Here is a 22,509-nt window from a genome sequence, read left to right on the forward strand (position 1 = left end):
ATAATATATATATATGTATGTATACATATACGTACATGTATACATTTATACGTTTATATATATAGGTATATTTACGTTTATATGTATATTTATCTTTAAATGTATATTTACGTTTATATGTATGTTTAACTGTTAAGCAATATGTTATTTGTTACAGAGTAAAAGAAAAAACAACGATAACATGTGATTATACATGTACGTGTATACTTATACATATATATATATGTACAATACCATCAGTGCCAAACATTATATGAATACACTTGTTTAATTTTTAATTTAGGTTTTTTATGCTTTCACAATTTTTTATTTTTTAAAATTTTAGCTAAAGTTTTAAAATTTTTTATTTAAAGTTTCATATCATATATTTGTGTTTTATTGTTTGTACATGTAAAAATCAGACATACATAATTAATTATAAAAAACCACATATAATCTTTTTTTAAAACATCCCGTAAATATAGTGGTACATGTATGCGTATATACATATATATATATATACATACTGTAATTTACGTATATATTATACATACATATTTTGTGTTTATATATATTATATATACATTATTATACATGTGTTATATAAAACAAATTTGTTAATAAAGTTTTTTATCATATGTACATGTTGTATATAAATTATACCATATATGTCCTATTCCTTTTTTTGTATATTCATGTTTTAGGTCATCTCTTATAAATATATATGTATATATACATTTGTATGCACGGGAACTACTACATATGCACGTATATTTTTATATGTGCATGTAAATATATGCATAATAAATAAGTACGAAAAGCATTTTATGTATAATGCCCGAGTATATATAGAAAAAGTTGGGTAGTTAATATATATATATATATATATATGTACATGTATTTATGTTTGTATGTTTGTACATTTGCATGTTGAAGCGTATGAGCATCTGACGAAAATATACCCAAAAAGTAAAAATTAAATTAAGATCATTTATTACCCCAATATAGGGACAATAAAAAAAAAAAGAAAAAAAAAAAATTAAATGTTGTACATATTGAAAAGTAAGATAAAAACAAAATACAGGTGTTGTAACAAATAATTTTATTTTAAGAATACATTGTAGTCTGAAGAAGATATACGTACAACCAAGTGAAAGATACAAAGAGCATAAGGTGCAAAGAAAACATATGTATAATAACAATTATATCTGATATATTCAAAATAGTGATGCTTTGGGGGATGAGCTAGCTGGACATAAATGTACGACGAATTGTAAGAAGTAATAATAATGTTTATAACCAAAAAAATTATGAACAGTTCATGTTATTTTTAAATATATGAAAGTGTAACAGCCCCAAAAAAAAAGAAAAAATAATAAATAAAATAAAAATTTAAATATAAAAAATAAAATAAAAAATAAAAACAGTGAAAAAGAAAAAGAAAAAAAGGAAAAGACGTGAAAGAAAGAGTAAAAATAAAGGTAGAGGCAAAGCGTAGTAAGCAGGAAAATGTTTAAAGGTAATAATAAATTCATGGATTTTCCATTTTATGGGAATAAGAATGAGTTAGAAGAAAACGACGAGCACTTAAAAAGTAATAACAATAATATTAGTACTAATTTTAGCAGTAATATTAGCACAAAATTTAGCAGTAATATTAGCAGTAATTTCAACAGTTTTAACCATATTAACAATATTAATAATAGTATTAACAGTAATATTAACAGTAACAGCAATAATATTTTTAGTAATAATGTTGTAGCAACGAAAGAATGTAGCAAAGAATTTTTGAAGAATAGAAATTGTTTTGAAGATGATAATAATATTAAGAAAAATGTGATATATGTAAATAATAATGGGCATACATTAAACTATCATAATAATAGCACGAACTTTAATAACATCAATAATAGTAATACCATCAACAGTAGTAGTACCATCAATAATAGTAGTACTATCAATAATAGTAGTATCATCAATAATAGTAGTACCATCAATAATAGTAGTACCATCAATAATAGTAGTACCATCAATAATAGTAGTACCATCAATAATAGTAGTACCATCAATAATAGTAGCACCATCAATAATAGTAGTACCATCAATAACTTTAATATTAATAATAATAATAATAATGCAAGTGCATATATGAAAACAAAGAATGTGAAATGTTTTCAAAATGATAATATGAACAAGTTGGAGAAATCCGACAAGTATTGCCAAAATAACAACAGTCAAGTAAAAAAATTTTTCGGGAGTTATGAATTTTTAAATTTTAAACTTCGAAATAATGTTTTACTAAAAAGTGAAAAGAACATCAATAATAATAATGGTAGTAGTAATGGTAGCAGCAACTCTAGCAGCAACATTAGTAGATATAGTAACAGTAACATTAACAGTAACAGTAATAGTAACAGTAACTGTAATAGTAATAGTAACAGTAACTGTAATAGTAATCCGAGCTGCGTACAAAAGAATGTAAGGAACAAAAACGTATGTAGTTATAACATCAGTAATAGTGTCAGCCATGTTTATACTAACAATGAAAGTAGTGTTTTAAATAATGATCAAGGTGGTAGTATTATTAAGGATAGCAGCTACTATAATTACAGCAATTATAATAATTATGATGGTAGTGTTAATACGAATAATATGTTCAATGAAAATGTTCATAATGTATCGGAGTACGCAAAAAATAATGCTCATAATAATATGGTTTATGCCGATAGGATTGGTAGTAGCAATATGAGAAGCATTGTCAGCAACAATGTTAATAATATTAGCAGCAGTAATAATAATATCGTTTCCGACTTCTTAAGCAAGAAATTTTTCATTCATAACCTCCTAAATATAAAGGACAAATTAAATAATTTCAAAAGAGAAAAAATACAACATGAAAAAGAGGAGATACAGGATGAAGAGGAAGGAGTAGAAGAAAAGAGAAATTATATTGCTCATGCAAGAAGTTTTGAAAAAATAAAAAATGCTTATTCATTAACGAATCTTAATAAAATGGAGAGTATTAAAAAAAATAAATTTAGTGATCATCAAGAGAAAAAAATATCATTTGTCAACATATTTGAAGAAAAAAGGATATCAGAAAATTATCTTGGCTACTACAACCAGAATTATCAGCACATTGAAAGTAGGAAAGGAATATTAGAAAAAAGAGGGAGAGAAGTAGGAGTAAGAGAAGTCGGATTAAGAGGAGTGGGATTAAAGGAAGTAGGAGTAGCAGCACATGATGTACATTTGACCCCTTTTGATTTACAGCAAAATATAGAGTCAGAAGGTAGGGGAAAAAGAGGTGATGGTCATGATAGTTGTTACGAGGAACAGTATAAACTAAAGAAGTATGAGCAGTATCAAAAGGGAGTGTTATACGGTAATAACAACAATAGTAGTGGTAATATTGGTAGCATTAACGGTAACAACGGAAGCGGAAATGTTTATAATGACGATAATAATAATAATAAGAGTGGTATCTGCAATGGGAATGGAGATAATGTGTACAGCAATAAGGAATATGACAGTTACAACCTACATACATACCACAAGCAATCAACAAACTCAAAAAATTTGTATAATAATAATTTAAAGGGTATTAAGACAATAGATTTGTGTTGCAAAAATTCACAAGAACAGAATGAGAATAATATTATTAAGAATAATAAAAAAAGCATGTCAAATGTTAATTACTTAGCAATAGGTGGAGAAAAAGGAGATGGTCATTCTGAGTATAGTCCTAATCAGCATTGTAATGAAAATCTTAATCATCATCACAGTCATCATCAACATAATCATTCGCATAATCATCCTCATAATCATCCTCATAATCATTCGCATAATCATCCTCATAATCATCCTCATAATCATCCTCATAATCATCCTCATAATCATCCCCATAATCATCCCCATAATCATCCCCATAATCATCCTCATAATCATTCGCATAATCATCCTCATAATCATTCGCATATTAATTCGCATAATTATCCACATGATATGTATTATTATGATGACATGACGATCAACCTACAATTGAAGAAGGAACAAGTGGAAGAAGAGCATTTTAAAAAATTTCTAAAATCGAATGTAAAACAATTTATAAAATGTGAAGATGATTATAAAATATCAGAATGTGGTGATATTTTTTTTAATAAGAAAAACTTATGTATTGGCAATAGCCATCATAATGATAATAATAGTAAGTTAGTAAATAATAAAAAAGATCCCATTTGTTCTAATTATATAATAGATGAACATCATGTATATAATATGATAAATGAAAAAATTAATAAAACAGAGAACATAAAAAAGATAGGTAGTAGTAACCAAGATTTTCTCATGGACCATCATAATAATAACATTAGTAATAGTAATAATGAAAAAAATGCATGCAAAAAGGGTATCATGAGTATTGATAACTGCAACGTGAACATATTAGATAAGGATGCAAATATTTTTAAGAATCCTTGTGAGAAGAGAAGCCCGCATGACAGCAACAACAACAGTAATAATATTAGCGGAAATAACATTGGAGGAAATAACTGCGGTAACAACTGCAGTAATTTGTGCAGCAATTATAATATTGACAATACAATAGCATATTATAAGGAAAATTGCATGAGCAACGAGAATGTCGTTTATGATGAAGAAAAGAGAATATTTAAAACAAAAGAAAATTGTAATATAAAAATTTATAGACGTAGTTTAGAAAAAGAAAGAATGCTGAATTTTCCGCTTATCCATTTAGGTGAAAATGATGTTATAGTGAAAAGAATAAAACTTTATTATCCATTGAGGAATGAAAATATTTTTACCAACATTTCAAAAATTATATTTATGACGAATACTAATATTTGTTCTTTATATTTATCCGATTCGCTATTAATACATTATGATGATATAAAAATTCATTCTTATTTATCAAAAGGAGGGTTTGGTGTTGTTTATAAGGGTATACTATTAAAGAAAGTTAGAAGGTGGGAACTTCGGACCAGTGCAAGTAGTAGTAGATATAGCAAAGAAGATGAGGAGGAACATATGATGATTAAAAATAAGTCCGAAATGAAAATTCACGATAGGAGGCAAAAAAGAGCCATGATAGCATGTCAGGAGGAACAGCGCCATGAGGTACAGCAGGACCACGTGGACGGTGATGGTGAGGAAGATGATGATGAAGAGGAAGAAGAAGAAGATGAAGTCCATATGGGGGAAAAAATCCATATAGGACTAAAGGATGAAGCAGTAAAAGAAAGGAGTAACAGTGTTCAAGTAAAGTTAAAGAAATCGCGTAAAACAACTACAGAAGCAGGGGTAAGGAGTAAAAGGGATGTTGTACAGAAAGATACGTTTGACAATAATAGTGCTGGTGGTTATGTAAGGAACAACAATAATATATCAAGTATTTTTCATAAGAATGTTTTTAAAAAAGGGGATAATTCCCTTAGTGCTAGTAGTGTTGAGGGGTATGATCCATATGTAGGAGAAAATAAAAAAAATCTGGGGTTTATCAATTGTAACAACAGCAATAATAACGATAGTAGTAGTGGTAGTTGTCATGACAGTAATGCATGTAAAAGTGGTATAAAGAAAAAAGCTAGTAGCAGTAACAATGAAGAGGGGAAATTAAATAAAAGCTGCAAAAAGCTATGCTACTTGCAAAATCAGTTGATAGAGAAAATATTCGATGTTTTTAATAACAACAACCAAACGAATTCGAATGGAAATTATAGGAATAGCAAGAATGAATTTATAGTAAGAAATATGGGAAAAGAGGAGGAAAAGAGTGCCATTGAAAATATTTTAAAAAACTTAAATGAGCAAAGAATGAGTGGGAAAAAAGTACTACCGAACTTTGTTGAACAGTATAATAATGAAATAGAATATATGTTGTTGATAGAACAGAATAATGGGGATATTAGTAACGAACTTTTTTTTAGTAATATTATACAGTGCGTGAATAGAGGAATAGATAAGAGCGAAAAGGCGTTGTGGCTAAATTATGGAGACGATGGTAATAACAGTAATATTGATGGCAGTATTGGTAAAAATGGAGATAATGGTAATAATGGTAATAATGGCAGTATTGGTAATAATGGCAGTATTGGTAATAATGGCAGTATTGGTAATAATGGCAGTACTGGTAATAATGGAAGTAATGTTAATAATGGCAGCAGTATTGGTAATAATGGAAGTAATGTTAATAATTTCAGGAGTGGCAATAATGGCGATAATGGTAACAATAGCAGTAACAGCAATAGCTGTGGTCGTCATGGGGAAGAGGAGGATGACGATGTGGTAAAGCTGGATGACTTGAAGGAGCACAATAAACAAATGTTGAGCAACTACTTTGCAAGGGATGAAGAGAAAAGAGCACATTGCATACACGTTCGTGAAATAAAAAAATTAAAAAAAAAAATGTTACATTTTTTATACACGAATCAGAAGATTGACAAAATAGTTATTGATAAAAATGAGTTTTTTAGTGAAGTAGAAAAAATAATATATAAATTTCAAAATATGAATAAAGAATATGATATAAAATATAATGAAGAAATAGTGTCTTATTTATTGTTAGATATTTATCATAATAATATATTATACAATAACCATTTAAATTTCTTATATGTGAAAAGCAAAAACATTATAACATATAGATTATATAAAGAAAGTTTATATATATTTGACAATAAGAATATATTTCATTATTATAGTAACAAGTGTATATTCAAAATAATATTTATAGATGAACATAAGGAATTAATAATGTATAGAAATTTCACTGTTTTTAATGTTTTAAATAATGATAAAATTGTAAAAAATTCGTCAGTTTTAAAATATGAAATAAATAAACATAAGAATGGATTAAACAAATTGGCTATTATTCCATTTAGCAAAATAAGTATGAATCACTTAATGAATGCTTTAATTTTTGGCTTTTTAAAATTTCTGTTCAATTTGAGGAGAAAGTATTATAAACAGCCGAAAAACTGCCCTTGTTATTCTTTACCCATGGAGAGTGACAATAGCCCTGTGATGAACAACCCCCTCGTTATTGATAACTGCGGTAGAGCTAACATAGCCTTCAATAAGGAAAGCTGCAATGGTAGTGGTGGTATTGTCAGTGGTGGTATTGTCAGTGGTAGTAATGGCAATGGTAGTAATGCTGAATGCAGTTTTAATAATAAAGAAGACATAGACTCCATTTTACTACAAGAACAAATTGACATTCTGGACGAGTTTTTGTGCTGTAATTATGATGATGAAAATGCTAACTTCCAGAGCAGCAACAATAATAAAATATCATCTAGTACGAACGTAAATGAGAAAGGTGGAAAGCACGTTACATATAAGAACGAGGAGATGGAGCACAACAACAGCAGTAACAGTAATAGCAATAGTAACAGAAACTGTAACAATCGAAACAGTAGTAACACCAGCAGTAGCATCCATATTATTAATGGGAACAGCAGCGGTAATAGCAATAGTAATAGCAATAGTAATAGTAATAGCAATAGTAATAGCAATAGCAATAGTAATAGTAATAGTAATAGTAATAGTAATAGCAAGAGTAACATTAACATTAACAGTAACAGTAACAGTAACAGCGGTATCACGAGTAACATGAACATAAGTAGTAGTAACATTAGAAGGGACCAATGTAATAATACGGTCAATAATAGTAACAACAATGAGAGGCGCAATTACGGAATGGGAAAGGACGAATGCGCGGAAAAAATGACAAATAGCAGTAAGGGGAAAAGCGTATCGAGCAACAATTGTGCGGCGAGTACCACCATAATAAATACTAATAGCACGGACGAATCTAAAACAACTATACTATTAAACTTGTCAAAAAATAATAAGAATATTTTATCAAAAGAATATATAAATGAAAAAGAATACAACAATATGACTTATTCTTCACGTAAGTTAAATAACAAAGAACAACAAGAAACGGATAATAGGGAAGAAGCAACAAGCTGTGCTACTAAAGCTAATGAAATTAAAGGGGGAAAAAAAGAAAAAGAAAAAATAGGAACAAAAGAAAAAAAAGAAGAGAAAGGAAAAAATTATGATGAAGAGATTGAAATGGATAATGAAAATAAATTAATGTATGTTAAAATCCCTGTGGCTATTAAAATACATGATTTAAAAGATAGTAAAAATTTAAAAAATTTTTTAAGAGAAATTGAAATATATAAAAATATTCAACGTCAAAATATATGTAAATTTTATGGTATATGTATTAAGTCAAATAAATTAATGTTATTATTGGAATATTATCCAAAAGGAAATTTATTTAATTATCTAAAAAATAAAAATAAAATACATAAAAAGCAAAGATTGGAATGGGCAATTGAAATGTGTTATATTGTACATGAATTACATATACATAATCCACCAATTATAAATGGGGATATAAAAACATCTAATATATTAATTGATAATAATATGAATTTAGTAATGTGTGATTTTGGAAAAGCAAGATTTAAAAGCTCAAAACTGTATAGTAATTTTGGTTCTTATAGATATATGGCTCCAGAAACATTTAGCTGTACAACTGAAGTAACTGAAAAAATTGATATCTGGAGTTTAGCTTGTTGTATTGTAGAAATATTTTCAAGTAAATACCCATATTACAATTTTTCAAAAAATGTTAAGATTAGACATGAATTATTAGTTAATAAAAGAACACCACATATACCCAATTTCTTGCCGAACTCAATAAAAAAATGCCTCCAAAAATGCTTCAGTTTTGTTCCTGAGGAAAGACCATGTGCTTACGAAATGTACAAACTCTTGAAAAAAATTAAAGTCGTCGAGTGAAAAAGTGAGTAATATACTGTTTTTGATATGCACCACGCATATGCACATAAACAAGTAGACACATACACATGTACACGTATACCCATATACATAGACAAAAAAAAAAAAAAAAAAAAAAATGCCAATGCATTTATCGCATTTGTCAATCTTATTTGTCTTTCTTCAGTTAAGCGTTATATATTTTATATATTAAAAAAATAATTAGTTTATTATATATGTGATGCGTGCGCGTTCCACAGCTATATGTTGTGTATATGTATATATTTATTTATATATTGTATATATGTGTTGTGGTATATACATATATGTATACAAGTCGCGTAGTATATAAATCGCGTAATATTTAAAAAACTGCCCATCATTTGGCAGAAATGTTGTAATTATGTTTTTAATTAAACCTTTTAATTTTTAAAGTATAATAATGTCCCATTCCCTTTTTTTATTAAAATATACATATTTTGTATCATGGTAGTTTGACTGATACCTGCTTGTGCATGAGCGTATAAATATATGTATTTATATCAGGTGTTATATATATATATATATATATATATATATATATATATATATGTGCATGTGCAACTTTTCTTGTTTAACCAACGTTAACTTTTGTACAGATCTTCTTGATCTCGCATTTAAATTTAAGTTTGATAAGTATACACAAAAATGAATACATAAGGTATATATGCATATTTATAATTAAAAATCGTTATATTTTATTGAGCTCCATTTAAAAAAAAAAATTACTTGGCGCTTTTATCATTAAGGGTGAATATAAAGTAACGCATCCTTTTGTTAAGCGCATTCTTGTCATAAATCATATATAAACAGAATTAATTAATCTGCCGAATGCGCAGTCGAATTTTTTTTTTTTCATTTTGTTATGGTTTATCACATTTATGTAAGTATCCGCATAATATAAATGGGCAAATGCACACATGCTCTGTGTGCCAACTTTTCAGAGGGTGTACCTGCTGACACTGATATTTTAAAAACAAGCACCAAATAATAGCACCCATCGTAATATTTTTTGCTAATAACCTTAATAATATGATATATATAATATTCTCTTTAAAAGATGGTTAGTAAGAGTAAAATACACTTCCTTGGCATGAGGAGAAACATGTAACATAATTATTTTACAGAAGAAAGAAGAAAAATAGTGAAAACATAAAAATATATTATTTATATATACGTATATATATATATATATATAAAAGTAGTATATATAAAGGCACGTGTCACAAAAAATTATAACGTAAAATTATGAATTAACAATTACCCAAAAGAAATATATGAAAAAGAGCATCCCACATTTTAAGCTAATAGATAGAATGAAGAGAAAAAAAAAATTGTTATACTGCAAAATATGAATGGTGTACAAATAAAATGAAAATACAAATGTGTTTTAATATGAAGAGATGTTATATATTACTCTAACGTAATTTTCCAATTGCTAAAAATAAAAAATATATAAATCATATGCGTATTTAAGGTGGCTCAGTAATTAAGATTTTTAGCGCAAATAATCGGATTTTTTCATCGAGTTTTTTCGTCTCATTTTGTAGCATATACAACAAAATGGCCAAAAATTTGGACAACATACGTACGTACATAAATAGTACGTACATATATACGTACTTACACAATGCATACAAAGTATTTACATATGTGCATATATTTACGTATGCCCGTATACCCTGTTTGTTACTTTGAAAAAGTTACATGAACTGCGATTTATCCGCTCTTCATTTTTTCCAGAAATCAAAAATGGTAAATATTTTATATTGGATAGTATATCTTAATTTTTTGTAATATATAATTTATACATATGCGTACATGCTTGTGTGTATGTATGTATATATTCTTTTTTTATTCTCGCACACACTTAAAATGCTAAGATGTTTTAACAAATTTCACTTCAACTGTGCAAGAGATATTAACAGCAAACATCGGGGGATCATTAACTGTATGAAGGGGCTTATGAATTATGCTGGGCAAGCGAACGAATATTTTGAAAAAATAAACGAGGAGTACAAAAATGCACAACGGCTTATTCCGTTAAATGAAAATGAGACATTAAAAATAAGAAATTTGTTAATTAAAATTACAAATGAAAAAGGGTTACTTAACAAAATTGCACAGTTGTATAGCATTCCTTTATTTTTTTTAATGGACAATGATGTTCGAAATAATTTTTTGAAATGTCTCAGTGAAGATACTACTCATTCCTATGAGTTAAGAGAGTTGCTTATGAACGAATTTAACAGCGAAGGTGGTAATAATAATTATAATAACTTCTATATTAAAAATAATAGTGTTTTAAAAAATGGAACTGAAATGGAAAGTTTAGAATGTAAAAAAGATGATATAATAAAAAAGGAGGAAATTCGTTATGGAAAAATTTTCACCATTTTTCAAAATTTTATAAAAAAATACTACTACAAACAATGGATTTTTTATGAACATGTAAGAAAAATATGTGATTTTACAGAAGTAAATGAATTTATAAAAAAAAGGAAAACAACAAGGAAATTATATTTATATGTTGGTCCAACGAATAGTGGTAAGACATATGAAGCTTTTACCAAATTAATTCAGTCAAAAAATGGGTTATATTGTGCCCCTTTAAGATTGCTAGCATGGGAAATACACAAAAAATTAATAAAATTAAATAAAGTTGTAAATTTATTAACAGGTCAGGAAATAGCCAAAAAAAAAGACAATTCACATACAGTTTGTACAATTGAAATGACTCCTTTAAATAAAAATTATGATTGTGCAATTATTGATGAAATTCAAATGATTAATGATAGCATCCGAGGATATGCTTGGACAAATGTATTGATAAATTTAAAATGTGAAAAGATATATTTATGTGGTAGTGAATATATTGTACACTTAATTAAAAATTTATCTGATATATTAAATGATCAATTAATTATAAAACGATTTAATCGATTAACCAAATTGGAGTTACAGGAGCATACAGAAAATTTAGAAAATCTTAAAACAGGTGATTGTATAATAACATTTTCAAGAAGCAATATTATGTTATTAAAAAAAAAGTGTGAACAATTAAAAAAAAGAGTTTTTATTATTTATGGGTCTTTACCCCCAGAAACTAAGAAGAAACAAATAGAGTTGTTTAACAATTATTGTAACTTAGGTAAAGAAGATAAGGAAGTAGGAAACAGCTCAATGGATACTAGGATAACTACTTTAAATGGTAGAAATAAAGACATGCTTAATGAAAAAGATTATAGTGATAAGGAAACTATTTTAATTGCTACAGATGTTATAGGTATGGGTCTGAATATTAGCATAAAGAGGATATTATTTTATTCTTTGAAAAAATATGATGGAGATAATTTAAGGTATTTAAGTATTTCTGAAATTTTGCAAATATCAGGAAGAGCTGGTAGGTATGATGAAAAGTGCACAGAAAAAATAGTTGGTTATATAACTTGTGTGCATTTAGAGGACCTAAACATGTTAAGAAATATTTTTAAAAATAGAAATCTTTGCCATTTAACTGGGAATGAACAAGTAGAAAGAAGAAAGAATATTTCAACTGTCGATCGTACCGAATTTTCAAACGAGATAAATGAAGATTTTAGCCAACCTTACAAATATATTTATAATGGCACGTGCACTTATCTTAGCAGTGTGTTAAACATAGTGTGTCGTCAAAACAACCACGAGTTATGTACTTCCTCTGTAACATCAGTCAGCAACGGGCGTATGAAACATGATGCACCTGCAAAGGTCAGAATTGAATCAAACACAAACGATGATAATAGAGATTATGCTGCTAATAATTACGATAATGTTGCTAATAATTATGATGGTGATACTAATTACGATGGGCGAAGCTTCTTACACAAAAACGAACGTAGCGTACCGTTACGTGCAGGATATTTTCCCGATTTTGGTACTATCGAAAATTTAGGAAGAATATTAGAATATGAACACAAGGCAAACATACAATTACATGAAATATTGGAAATACTAGTTGATTATTTAAAGTTAAATGATTATTTTTTTTTAACCAAAAATTATAACCAAATGATATTTATTGCTAAATTTTTAAAACATATAAATATGGAAAAACGAATTTTGTTTATATATACCTTAGCTCCTATTAATATAAATAATGTAATTATTTTAAATGTAATGAAAACATTTTCTATGTGTCATAGTATACTTGGGTATGTTGATTTTTTTGAATGTGTAGATCGCGATGTCCTACCTACACTATCTGAGGAACAAAATTTTAAAAGTGAAACTAATCATTATGATGAAGATATGATGGGAAAGGTACCCTTACTTGTGGGAAACGATACCATTGTCAATAATTCTACTGTTTTGGTCGACACGGATAGCGAAAATGTAAACATCAACCAGATAAGCATCGAATGCATACGAAGTAAACGTATAAGCAGCGAACGTGTAAGCAGCGAACGTATAATAAGTAAACGTATAAGCAGTGAACATGTAATAAGTGAACACATATACAATGATCATATAAAGAATGAACAAATAAATAACTGCAACAATCCACATAACAATCTCCCTGCGTTTGGTGTCAGATTCCCATTAAACACGCCCTCAAAAGATGGTCAACCCCTAAGTAGTTGTTCTTCAGGGGATAATTACTATACCAACATAGGTTTTGACGAGTATACCAAAGTATTAGAAGTTTACTATGAAATAATTGATTTATTCTGCTGGTTGCATACAAAATTTCCTAATATATATAAAAATATAAATTTAGTAAACGACGAAAAAAATAAAGTTTCTACTGAAATTATTCACATGTTAACAAAATGTTAACAAAACCGTTAAAAGAGAGAAATAAATTAGTTAAGGAGAGTAAACCCCTACTTCATATAAGGAGGATCCATATTTTGCAGCTAGCCAGAATGATTAAAAAAATGAGGTATGGCGTATGTACAACTCATGTGATATGTACACGGATTATGTGTATATATATACACATAGAATTCACGTACACAACACATATATATGATACATACACGCATGATACGTGTGTGCGTTTTTCTCTATTTTCTTGTAACTATTTTTTTTAGAATTATTTCATTTCGTGTTTTTATGTGATATTCACATCATCCTGATTACTCGTATCTTCTGATGGCAGTGGTGGGGGGTTCGTTTCCGGGGCTGACGCATGAGCGAGCACATCATCTGCATAGTTCATAGGTATTTGCGACCAATCTATAAAAAAAAAAAAAAAAAAAATGTAATACCGATAACAGTTGTACGTAGCAACGACAGTAGTAATAACAGTATCAGTAACAATAGCAATTTGGTAAAAACACATTTCTCATTACGCCATCAAATATGGGCGACGAGTAATACATTTACATACAATCGATGGAACGTAATTTAAGCTTGCACGTATGCGCACACTTGCATTGGCGCAGGCATCCTCATGAATGAACTCAGATGAGCTAAAATTCGTATGCTTACTCTGAAAACCCTGCAAGTATAACGGGTCTATGGGCATTTGTTGATTAGATGGAACCTGTTGACCATTCGGATAGGGCAAGGAACCATTTTGCATCATTCCGTTGTTCATAAATGGGAAATTAAAAAAATTTGGTAACATTGGCAAAGGTGGGTTTAAAGGAATATTATTTACACTTTGATAGTTCACGTTTGAATTGAAATTTTTTCCGTTAGCATTTCGCATAGAAGCATTAATGTTAATATTACTGTTGTTACTATTTCTATTACTTTTAGATAGGGGATCATAAAAATTTTGTGAATTAAACGCTCTTAATTCATCATTAAATGAGTTATTATTACCTTGTCCTAAAGGAATAAAATTTGGATTGTTCATATTTTTACTGTTTATTGGTGGCATTATATTATTAACGTTTTTATTACTGTTTTGAAATTTATTATTGAAATCTAGGAAGTCTATTGTTGGATCATTAAAATTGTTGAAGCTATTAGTTGGTATTGTAAAATCACCACTCGGGTTAATGCTAACGTTACTAGTAGCATTATTTCCAATGGTATTATTACTAATAATATTGTTAGTATTTCCACTGTTACTGTTATTTCCGTATGTAATTTCATTTGTCTTTTTGCCTGACTCAACAAATTGGGGACTGCTATTTTCCTTATCCGTGTTTAACTCACTCATCATTTTTTGATATTCCATATCAATTTTAATTTTTTCATATTTATTTGTTTGATTAAATTGATGATTTTTCACCTTATCATAAGGAGGCGGAGGTGTACCACCAGGTGGTGGTGCAGGTATGTTATTATTAGAGGTATCAAAATCATTTTTCTTAAAATTATTTTGTTTTGCTAATTTACAATCAAGGGTTATATGCCCATGATCTCCACATAAATTACATTTAATTTCTGGTTTTTTAAAATTTTGTAAATTCATATTTTCTGGGCACTCAAATGTTAAATGAGTAGAAGAATTGCAGATTGAACATCTTTGTGTTTCTAATTGATTTAAATTTATACCATTAACTAAAGCTAATTGTTCTAATCCTTTTTTTTTATATTCTTCATGTAAAGGGTGAAATGGGTCTAATAAAGGAGTTATTAAACTTACAGCTTTTTCTACGCATTCTTCTGTATCAGCTGATATATGAACATGTTTCGGCATATTTGCCTCTATATCTGTCTGATGATCTGTTTTTTTCCCTTCTTTTTGCGTACCTTTACCTCTTATACTAATTTGTGCACCACTTTCTGCTTCTAATCTTTTATGATTACAACCACGTGGGCCTATAATTAATCCCATAAAATTATATTCAGGATATTTATCCATTGGTATTTCTATTTTTCTTATTTTTTTTATTGGTTTATAATTTGGTGGAGCTACAAACCCTTTGACATGTTTTAATAAATATTCAACTAATCTATGATGTTCTTCAATCATACTATTTTTAATTCTTGCTTCTCTTGTATTTATTCTACTACCATTTTTATCATATATGGGTGGAGGAGAGGCTGGTCTTATATCTGGATCTACATATTCTAATTCTCCTTTATTCAACTTTTTAGTCAATTCATCATATCTTTGTTCTCTCAAAAATTGGTCTAATTGAGATGGGGTTAACCCTGGGGGGAAATCCACAAACGGTAGTGGTAGATATGGCTTGTAATCCTCTGCTCCCCATTTACTTGGTACTACTTTATCTTCTAAAGCGGTATTGGACAAGATGTTTCCCCATCTTGACTTTTTTTTCGAGTGATCATCACATAATTTTTCAACTGGGGATAAATTAACAAGGGCTACCAATGGATCGTAATACATATCTGCACGAGCCGATATTGGTATTATAAATTATTTTTTGAAAATATACACTGATTGGGCACTTTCCACACTACTTTTTTGGGGTAGGGGGTAGTTATATATGCATATATACATTTACATATATATATATATATATGTATATGTGCATATTTTTTTTCGAAAAGGCAGCTTTACTTTCAAACACAACTTTCTTACGAAAATTTTTGCGTAATCTGTGCGTAAATTATGTTCATAATATAAATATATGCGTAAAATACATAAAAAAAAATTCGATTTGGCGTTCTTTTAGCTCTTCAAAAATTCGTGAGGCGCTCATAAAATTCGAGATATTTTCTTAAAAATACCTTTACAATGTGACTTAATATACTTATTTTTGCCTAGCCATTCCTTTTAAAATATTTATTTTTTATTTTTTTTGTCATTCATTTAGCATTTTCTACATGATATACATGAATATTTTATATGTCCTTATGTAAGTACGTACGTATGTAATTAGTATGTACATATATATATATATAATATATATATATATATATGAATATTCAATGAGGGCAAATAATAGATAACAAATATTACATCATTGTGCAAAGAAAAAATGGCATGCCTCTGGCTCAGTAACGAAGGTACATAATAGCTACTTGCAAAAATGTTTTTGTCAAACGAGAAAAAAGCTTATTTAATTTTTCTGAAAATTTTTAAAAATCATAGCTATTTACTGCTAATTAAAATAAGAATGATTTTATTGCTTCTTCGCGTTAGTGCTTTATTTTGTTTTACCCTTTTTTAGTATGTAATTATTATATTATCTTTTTTTCACTGACTTTAATACATTAACAGAAGAAAGAGTTATAAAAAAAAAAAAAAAAAATTAAAATTGGAAGTTACTATAACTTAAAATGTCGATATAACTATTCAGCATATATTACAATGCATTACATTACATTATATATAATATATTATTATATATTGTACTACATTAAAATATATGTTTTTGTATTTTTTTTTTTTTTTTTTCGTTTTGAGCTTGCAAATTTTCGGCGCATTCTTCATAATATTGTAATATACTGAATGGTAAATAAAAAAAAAAAAAAAGAATAAAAGAAAAAAAAGAAATGTAGAGACAAATGAATATATTATACTAAATATAAGTTCGCAAAACGGTGTTCTAAAAAAAAGGTAACATATTAATTTGCATATAAAGCTCATTTTTACATTTTTACCCCTAACATATTAATTTGCATATAAAGCTTATTTTTACATTTTTACCCCTTTTAATTTTGTTACATGAACAATACATCATATGCTTCTTTTTGATTAAGTAAAACGTAACACTAATATATATGTTAAATATATGTACAAAGCGGTATTTCACATGTATAGAGTCAAAAAGGAAAACTTTTTAAAAGAACCATTTGGCGAATATGGAAAAAGGTATAATGATACACAGTTCCAGTGAATCACATTTCGGTCTTTTGTTTACCTTAGAAGGTTAATTAAAGGTTGTGTTAATTTCTTTTTTTTTTTTTTTTATAAATTTTATCTCAAAAGTGGTTAACAAAATTTGATGGCTTAAAATATGTTTTTTATTTCTGTACATGTACGTATAATTTGTGAATATTTATATATATTATTCACTAAAGAGCTATAAAAAAAAAATAAAATAAAATAAATAATGAAAACCTTATTGACGTTCAAAAAAAAAAAAAAAAAAAAAAAAAACGAATTACATAGGAGGAAGTTCAACACATTTTAGTGATAATTTTTGAATTTATATTTTAATGCAATTTATTTTGCCTGTTTTTGTTTTATTATGTGCTTATATATATATACATATATATGTATAACACAAGTTTAATTCAATTTTGAAAATGGTTACTTTGAGCATTTTTAATAAATTTTTTATACTCCTATTTATATTGGAACACGGCTCTTTTGAAGGTTCTAAATAATGCTGTTTTATTGAAATAAAAAAGCTCCATTTTTTCAGCCAAGTGGGCGTGTATGTGTATTGCTGCACCTTATACTTGTATATACAAATGAATGTGCATACGTATATATATATATATATATATATATATATATATGTATCAGTGTACGTATATGGGAATATGCTCTCCCAACTTTTTCGTTTTCCCAGGTATTCATGGGTTGAAAAGTACATGCAAATTAAATTACATAACCATTAACGCTTTCTTACCCGTAACTAAGAATAGCAATAATATTAGCAATAATAGAAATAATAATATTAGAAATACCAATAATGATAATAGTAATATTAGTAATAATGACAACAATAAATACTTTTCTAAGTTGGATGAAAGTCTGTATGAAGAATGGGGAGTCAAATTATTGTGGAACTCGAAACCTTTCTCCTTAATGAAACTACCATTTGTAAATAGAGCTTTAATAATTCCAAATAGACATGTTTCGTTATGCACCGTTCGAATTAATAAAGCACACATATACATATGCATATACATATATATATATATATACATATTGCACATGCATGTATGTATGATTGTGTATACCTTAGTAATTAAATATTTTTCAAGTGTCTACACATACAGTTACGTGTATACAACATATCATACATGGGTCAACATTTCATCAATATTTTTTAGAACCCTCAAAAGATGGACCCCTTTTTAAGTGAAGAGGCAATTAAATATCACTACAGCAAACATCATGCTACATATGTGAAGAATTTAAATAGTAGGGGAAAATAAATTGGAATAAGATGTTTTTTATATATGTGTTTGTACAGTAAAATGATATAATGTTTTGATATATTGTTTCCGCTTACATTGTAAAATTTTCTATTGAAAATTTTAATTTTTCCGTTCTGCTTATTTTTCTTCATATATGAATGTTTTTTTTTTTTTTCTTCCAAGATTTAACTGAACAACACAACGAACTGAGAAACTTAACTTTAGAGGGTAAATCAACATGTTGACCTAAAATTTGTTCTTTATTCTTCTTAAAAATGGAAAAAAAAACAAAAAAAAACAAAAAAATCATAATCATAATCATTACATTCTGTATGTCGTGTAAACTTTTTATTTTTTTAAAAGATACACTTACCTTTTGAATATGTGATATGCATAACACTGTATGTATTACGGTAAATACCGTAACTTACATTATACTATATATTATTCGTTACACGTCAAATGATATATATTGTACCTAACATAGTAATACTTTTTTTTTCTTTTTTTTTTTAAATCGTAGAAGTAATAGAAAAATACACAGGCCCTATTTACAACAATGCTGGTAAACTTTGGAAAATTGGAAAAATATATGAAATGTCTCTTTTTATTAAAAATTGCAAAGGAATATGTACAAATATGTAATTCTCCATCGCTTCGCCTTCTTTTCTTTCCCCATTCGTATTTCCATTTTTTACATTGTCATTTAGTTAACCACAACTTTTTTTTGTAAAAATAGCATAGCGCATATGTATATGTGTAATATTTTGTGTTGTACAACTTTATTTTTTCTTTTGTATTAGCCCAAACTTTTAATCATAATTTATTTTGGTTGGGACTGAAAGAAGAGGGTGGAGGAAAACCATATGGTGAAATAAAAAACAAAATTGAGGACTCCTTTACCTCTTTTGAAAACTTCAAGGAAGTGTTTTTGAAGGAAGCGTCAGGTATCGTAATTACTCAATAAGGACAGTGTTTAGCATGTACCACTCGTTATTTATTATGTACCGTTCGGTATTTATTCTGCACCGTTCAGTATTTATTCTGCACCGTTCAGTATTTATTCTGCACCGTTCAGTATTTATTCTGCACCGTTCAGTATTTATTCTGCACTGTTCAGTATTTATTCTGCACCATTCAGAATATATTGTACACCATTTATTATGTACTGTTCAACTTTAACCATTTCCTTCATTTTGTTTTTTTGGTTTCTTTTCCATCCCTTCTTTCATAACTCTGTTTATTTTTCCCTACAACAACATCTGTTCAGGTCACTTTGGAAGTGGCTGGGTATGGTTAATAATAAAAGACAAAAAATTAAAAATTTATCAAGGGCATGATGCGGATAACCCTATAAAGAATAATATCGGACGACCAATTCTGACCTTAGGTAAGAGGAAAAGAAAGAATAAAGAAGTGTGTGAAAAATTACATATGCATATGTAAACATGTGCGTTAACATATATATATAAGAATATATGTACACTCCAGTGAAGGGGAAGACAACACCAATTCACATTTGATGCATTTTTTGCCGTACTATAATTTTGGATATCTTTGCACAAAATTGATCTCCTCGCAGAATTTTCAAAAATTACAAGGGCTTTGTAGTTTAGGAATAAATTTTCACAAACATATAATTATACATATATACTTATATATATAGATGTTCATGTTCATTGTACTATATATGTATTTTTTTTTTCGCCTCTTTTTATTAAGATGTATGGGAGCATGCATACTATGTCGACTACAAAAATTCCAGAGTTGATTACATAAAAGGTACGAATTTTTTAACAAAAAAAAAAAAAAAAAAAAAAGTACATGGCTAGTCATCTACGTTAGTCATATACTTTTACGTATATATTTAAAAAAATATGCGGGTATATTTTACATGGACACATAATATATAAATATTTTTTATTTATTTTATATCGACTTCTTAATTTGTTGATTTGTTTTTTTACCTTTTAGAGTGGTTTAATAAAATAAACTGGGATTTTGCCAATTACAATTTGTCTATCATAAACTGAGGATGTAAAAGTAAAAATAATTAGCGTTCAAGATTATTTTTAAATATAGTTAATATAACAATTATTTTTTTCAAACAGCCTTTTTCTATATCATTTTTTTTTAAAATAATTATTCTTTTAAATACATGTACGTATAATTAAACCATGTGCAACTTTAAAAAGAAGAAAAAAAGACATACGCACGTACGTACAACATATTTATATGTATGTATATATATATGTACGTATGTATAAAAGTATGTATGTTTGTATGTATCTACGTTTGTATGTATCTACGTTTGTATGTATCTACGTTTGTATGTATCTACGTTTATATGTATGTATGTATGTATGTATGTATGTATATATATATGTATGTATATACATTTGAACGTATTTGTATATTTGCGAATTTGTTTGCGCCACTTTTTCGGAACGTCAAACAGATAAATTAAAAATATTGAATCGTTTCAAATATGTGCTAATTTTTCCCGTATTCTGGGTTATAATACCTAAGTTTTAAAGGGAAAACAATAAAATAAAAAAAAAAATAGCTTGTTAAATATGATACTATTATTTATATTTTTTCCATATATATAAGAATTATAAGTGGAATTTTTTCACAATATATTTTCCAATAACCAAAAAATATATTTGACAAATAAAAATTTTGTGCATATAATTATATAACGATAATAATTTCTTATTTCTTCGTTTTTTCTTATAATTTAAGAAGGCGTGAAAATGTAAGGTATTCGGAAAAGAGTAAGAACAATGTTATTGAGTACAGTACAGAATCATATACATATGTATGTATGTATGTATGCAATGTATGGGTGTACGTATGTGCGTATGTATGTATATATGTGTGCGTCAACGAGCTATGCAAACACACACATTATAGAAATGAGAAACGAAAATATTCCAAATGCCAAATGGAGCTCATGTGTCTTTTGTATAAGGAGAATCTTTGAATTTATAAGCTATGACTTTTAATTAATTCCTTAGATGCTACTTCCTAAATTACGTCTATAAAAACATGAATGAAGCTTTTCGCTACACGACATTAATACAACCATTGGATCTACGTGTTTCTTTCTGCGCCTTTTATAAAAACAAACAAAAAAAAAATTTCTAATATAATTGAAATAACTAAAATAAATGAAATATACAAAATAAATAAATCATACAAAATATACAAAATAAATAAAACATACAAAATATACAAAATAAATAAAATATACAAAATAAATAAAATATACAAAATAAATAAAATATACGAAATAAATAAAATATACAAAATAAATAAAATATACAAAATAAATAAAATATACAAAATAAATAAAATATACAAAATAAATAAAATATACAAAATAAATAAAATATACAAAATAAATAAAATATACAAAATAAATAAAATATACGAAATTACATATTTAAATGTTGTGCGTGTTCTTTTGCTCTAGCAGTATTATTTTATATTTACCAATCTACATTATATTTTTGTTTACATTTTTTTTATTCCCATTTTTTTTAAGGACCTTTTATCAGAATGCTATGGCAAATAGCATTTAGAACTCTTTGAAAAGAAATGGAATTAAAACCCCTTTTATTTTGTTTTTCCTTTTTTCTATAAATTAACATAATCTTCAGTGATATG

The 22,509-nt window shown here is 27.4% G+C and overlaps 4 protein-coding genes across 4 annotated transcripts; 3 read left to right on the forward strand and 1 right to left on the reverse strand.

Moving 5' to 3' along the window:
* Positions 1-1,488: 1,488 nt before the first annotated feature.
* Positions 1,489-8,814, forward strand: TKL4 (tyrosine kinase-like protein, putative; the record flags this gene model as incomplete). Its single annotated transcript, XM_029006058.1, has 1 exon — positions 1,489-8,814. The coding sequence occupies one exon, from the start codon at positions 1,489-1,491 to the stop codon at positions 8,812-8,814; it is 7,326 nt and encodes a 2,441-aa protein (XP_028862585.1).
* A 1,893-nt stretch (positions 8,815-10,707) lies between these two features.
* Positions 10,708-13,650, forward strand: SUV3 (ATP-dependent RNA helicase SUV3, putative; the record flags this gene model as incomplete). Its single annotated transcript, XM_029006059.1, has 1 exon — positions 10,708-13,650. The coding sequence occupies one exon, from the start codon at positions 10,708-10,710 to the stop codon at positions 13,648-13,650; it is 2,943 nt and encodes a 980-aa protein (XP_028862586.1).
* Positions 13,651-13,927: 277 nt separating this feature from the next.
* Positions 13,928-16,126, reverse strand: PmUG01_11040000 (transcription or splicing factor-like protein, putative; the record flags this gene model as incomplete). Its single annotated transcript, XM_029006060.1, has 2 exons — positions 13,928-14,052; positions 14,203-16,126. The coding sequence occupies 2 exons, from the start codon at positions 16,124-16,126 to the stop codon at positions 13,928-13,930; spliced, it is 2,049 nt and encodes a 682-aa protein (XP_028862587.1).
* Positions 16,127-17,562: 1,436 nt separating this feature from the next.
* On the forward strand, positions 17,563-20,870 carry SOD2 (superoxide dismutase [Fe], putative; the record flags this gene model as incomplete). The annotated part of the gene is made up of 9 exons (XM_029006061.1): positions 17,563-17,614; positions 18,264-18,517; positions 18,751-18,841; positions 19,021-19,065; positions 19,361-19,402; positions 19,641-19,784; positions 20,108-20,227; positions 20,560-20,619; positions 20,812-20,870. The coding sequence occupies 9 exons, from the start codon at positions 17,563-17,565 to the stop codon at positions 20,868-20,870; spliced, it is 867 nt and encodes a 288-aa protein (XP_028862588.1).
* Between the last annotated feature and the right edge of the window lie 1,639 nt (positions 20,871-22,509).

This window comes from Plasmodium malariae (assembly GCF_900090045.1).
Source record: "Plasmodium malariae genome assembly, chromosome: 11".
NCBI lineage: Eukaryota > Apicomplexa > Aconoidasida > Haemosporida > Plasmodiidae > Plasmodium > Plasmodium malariae.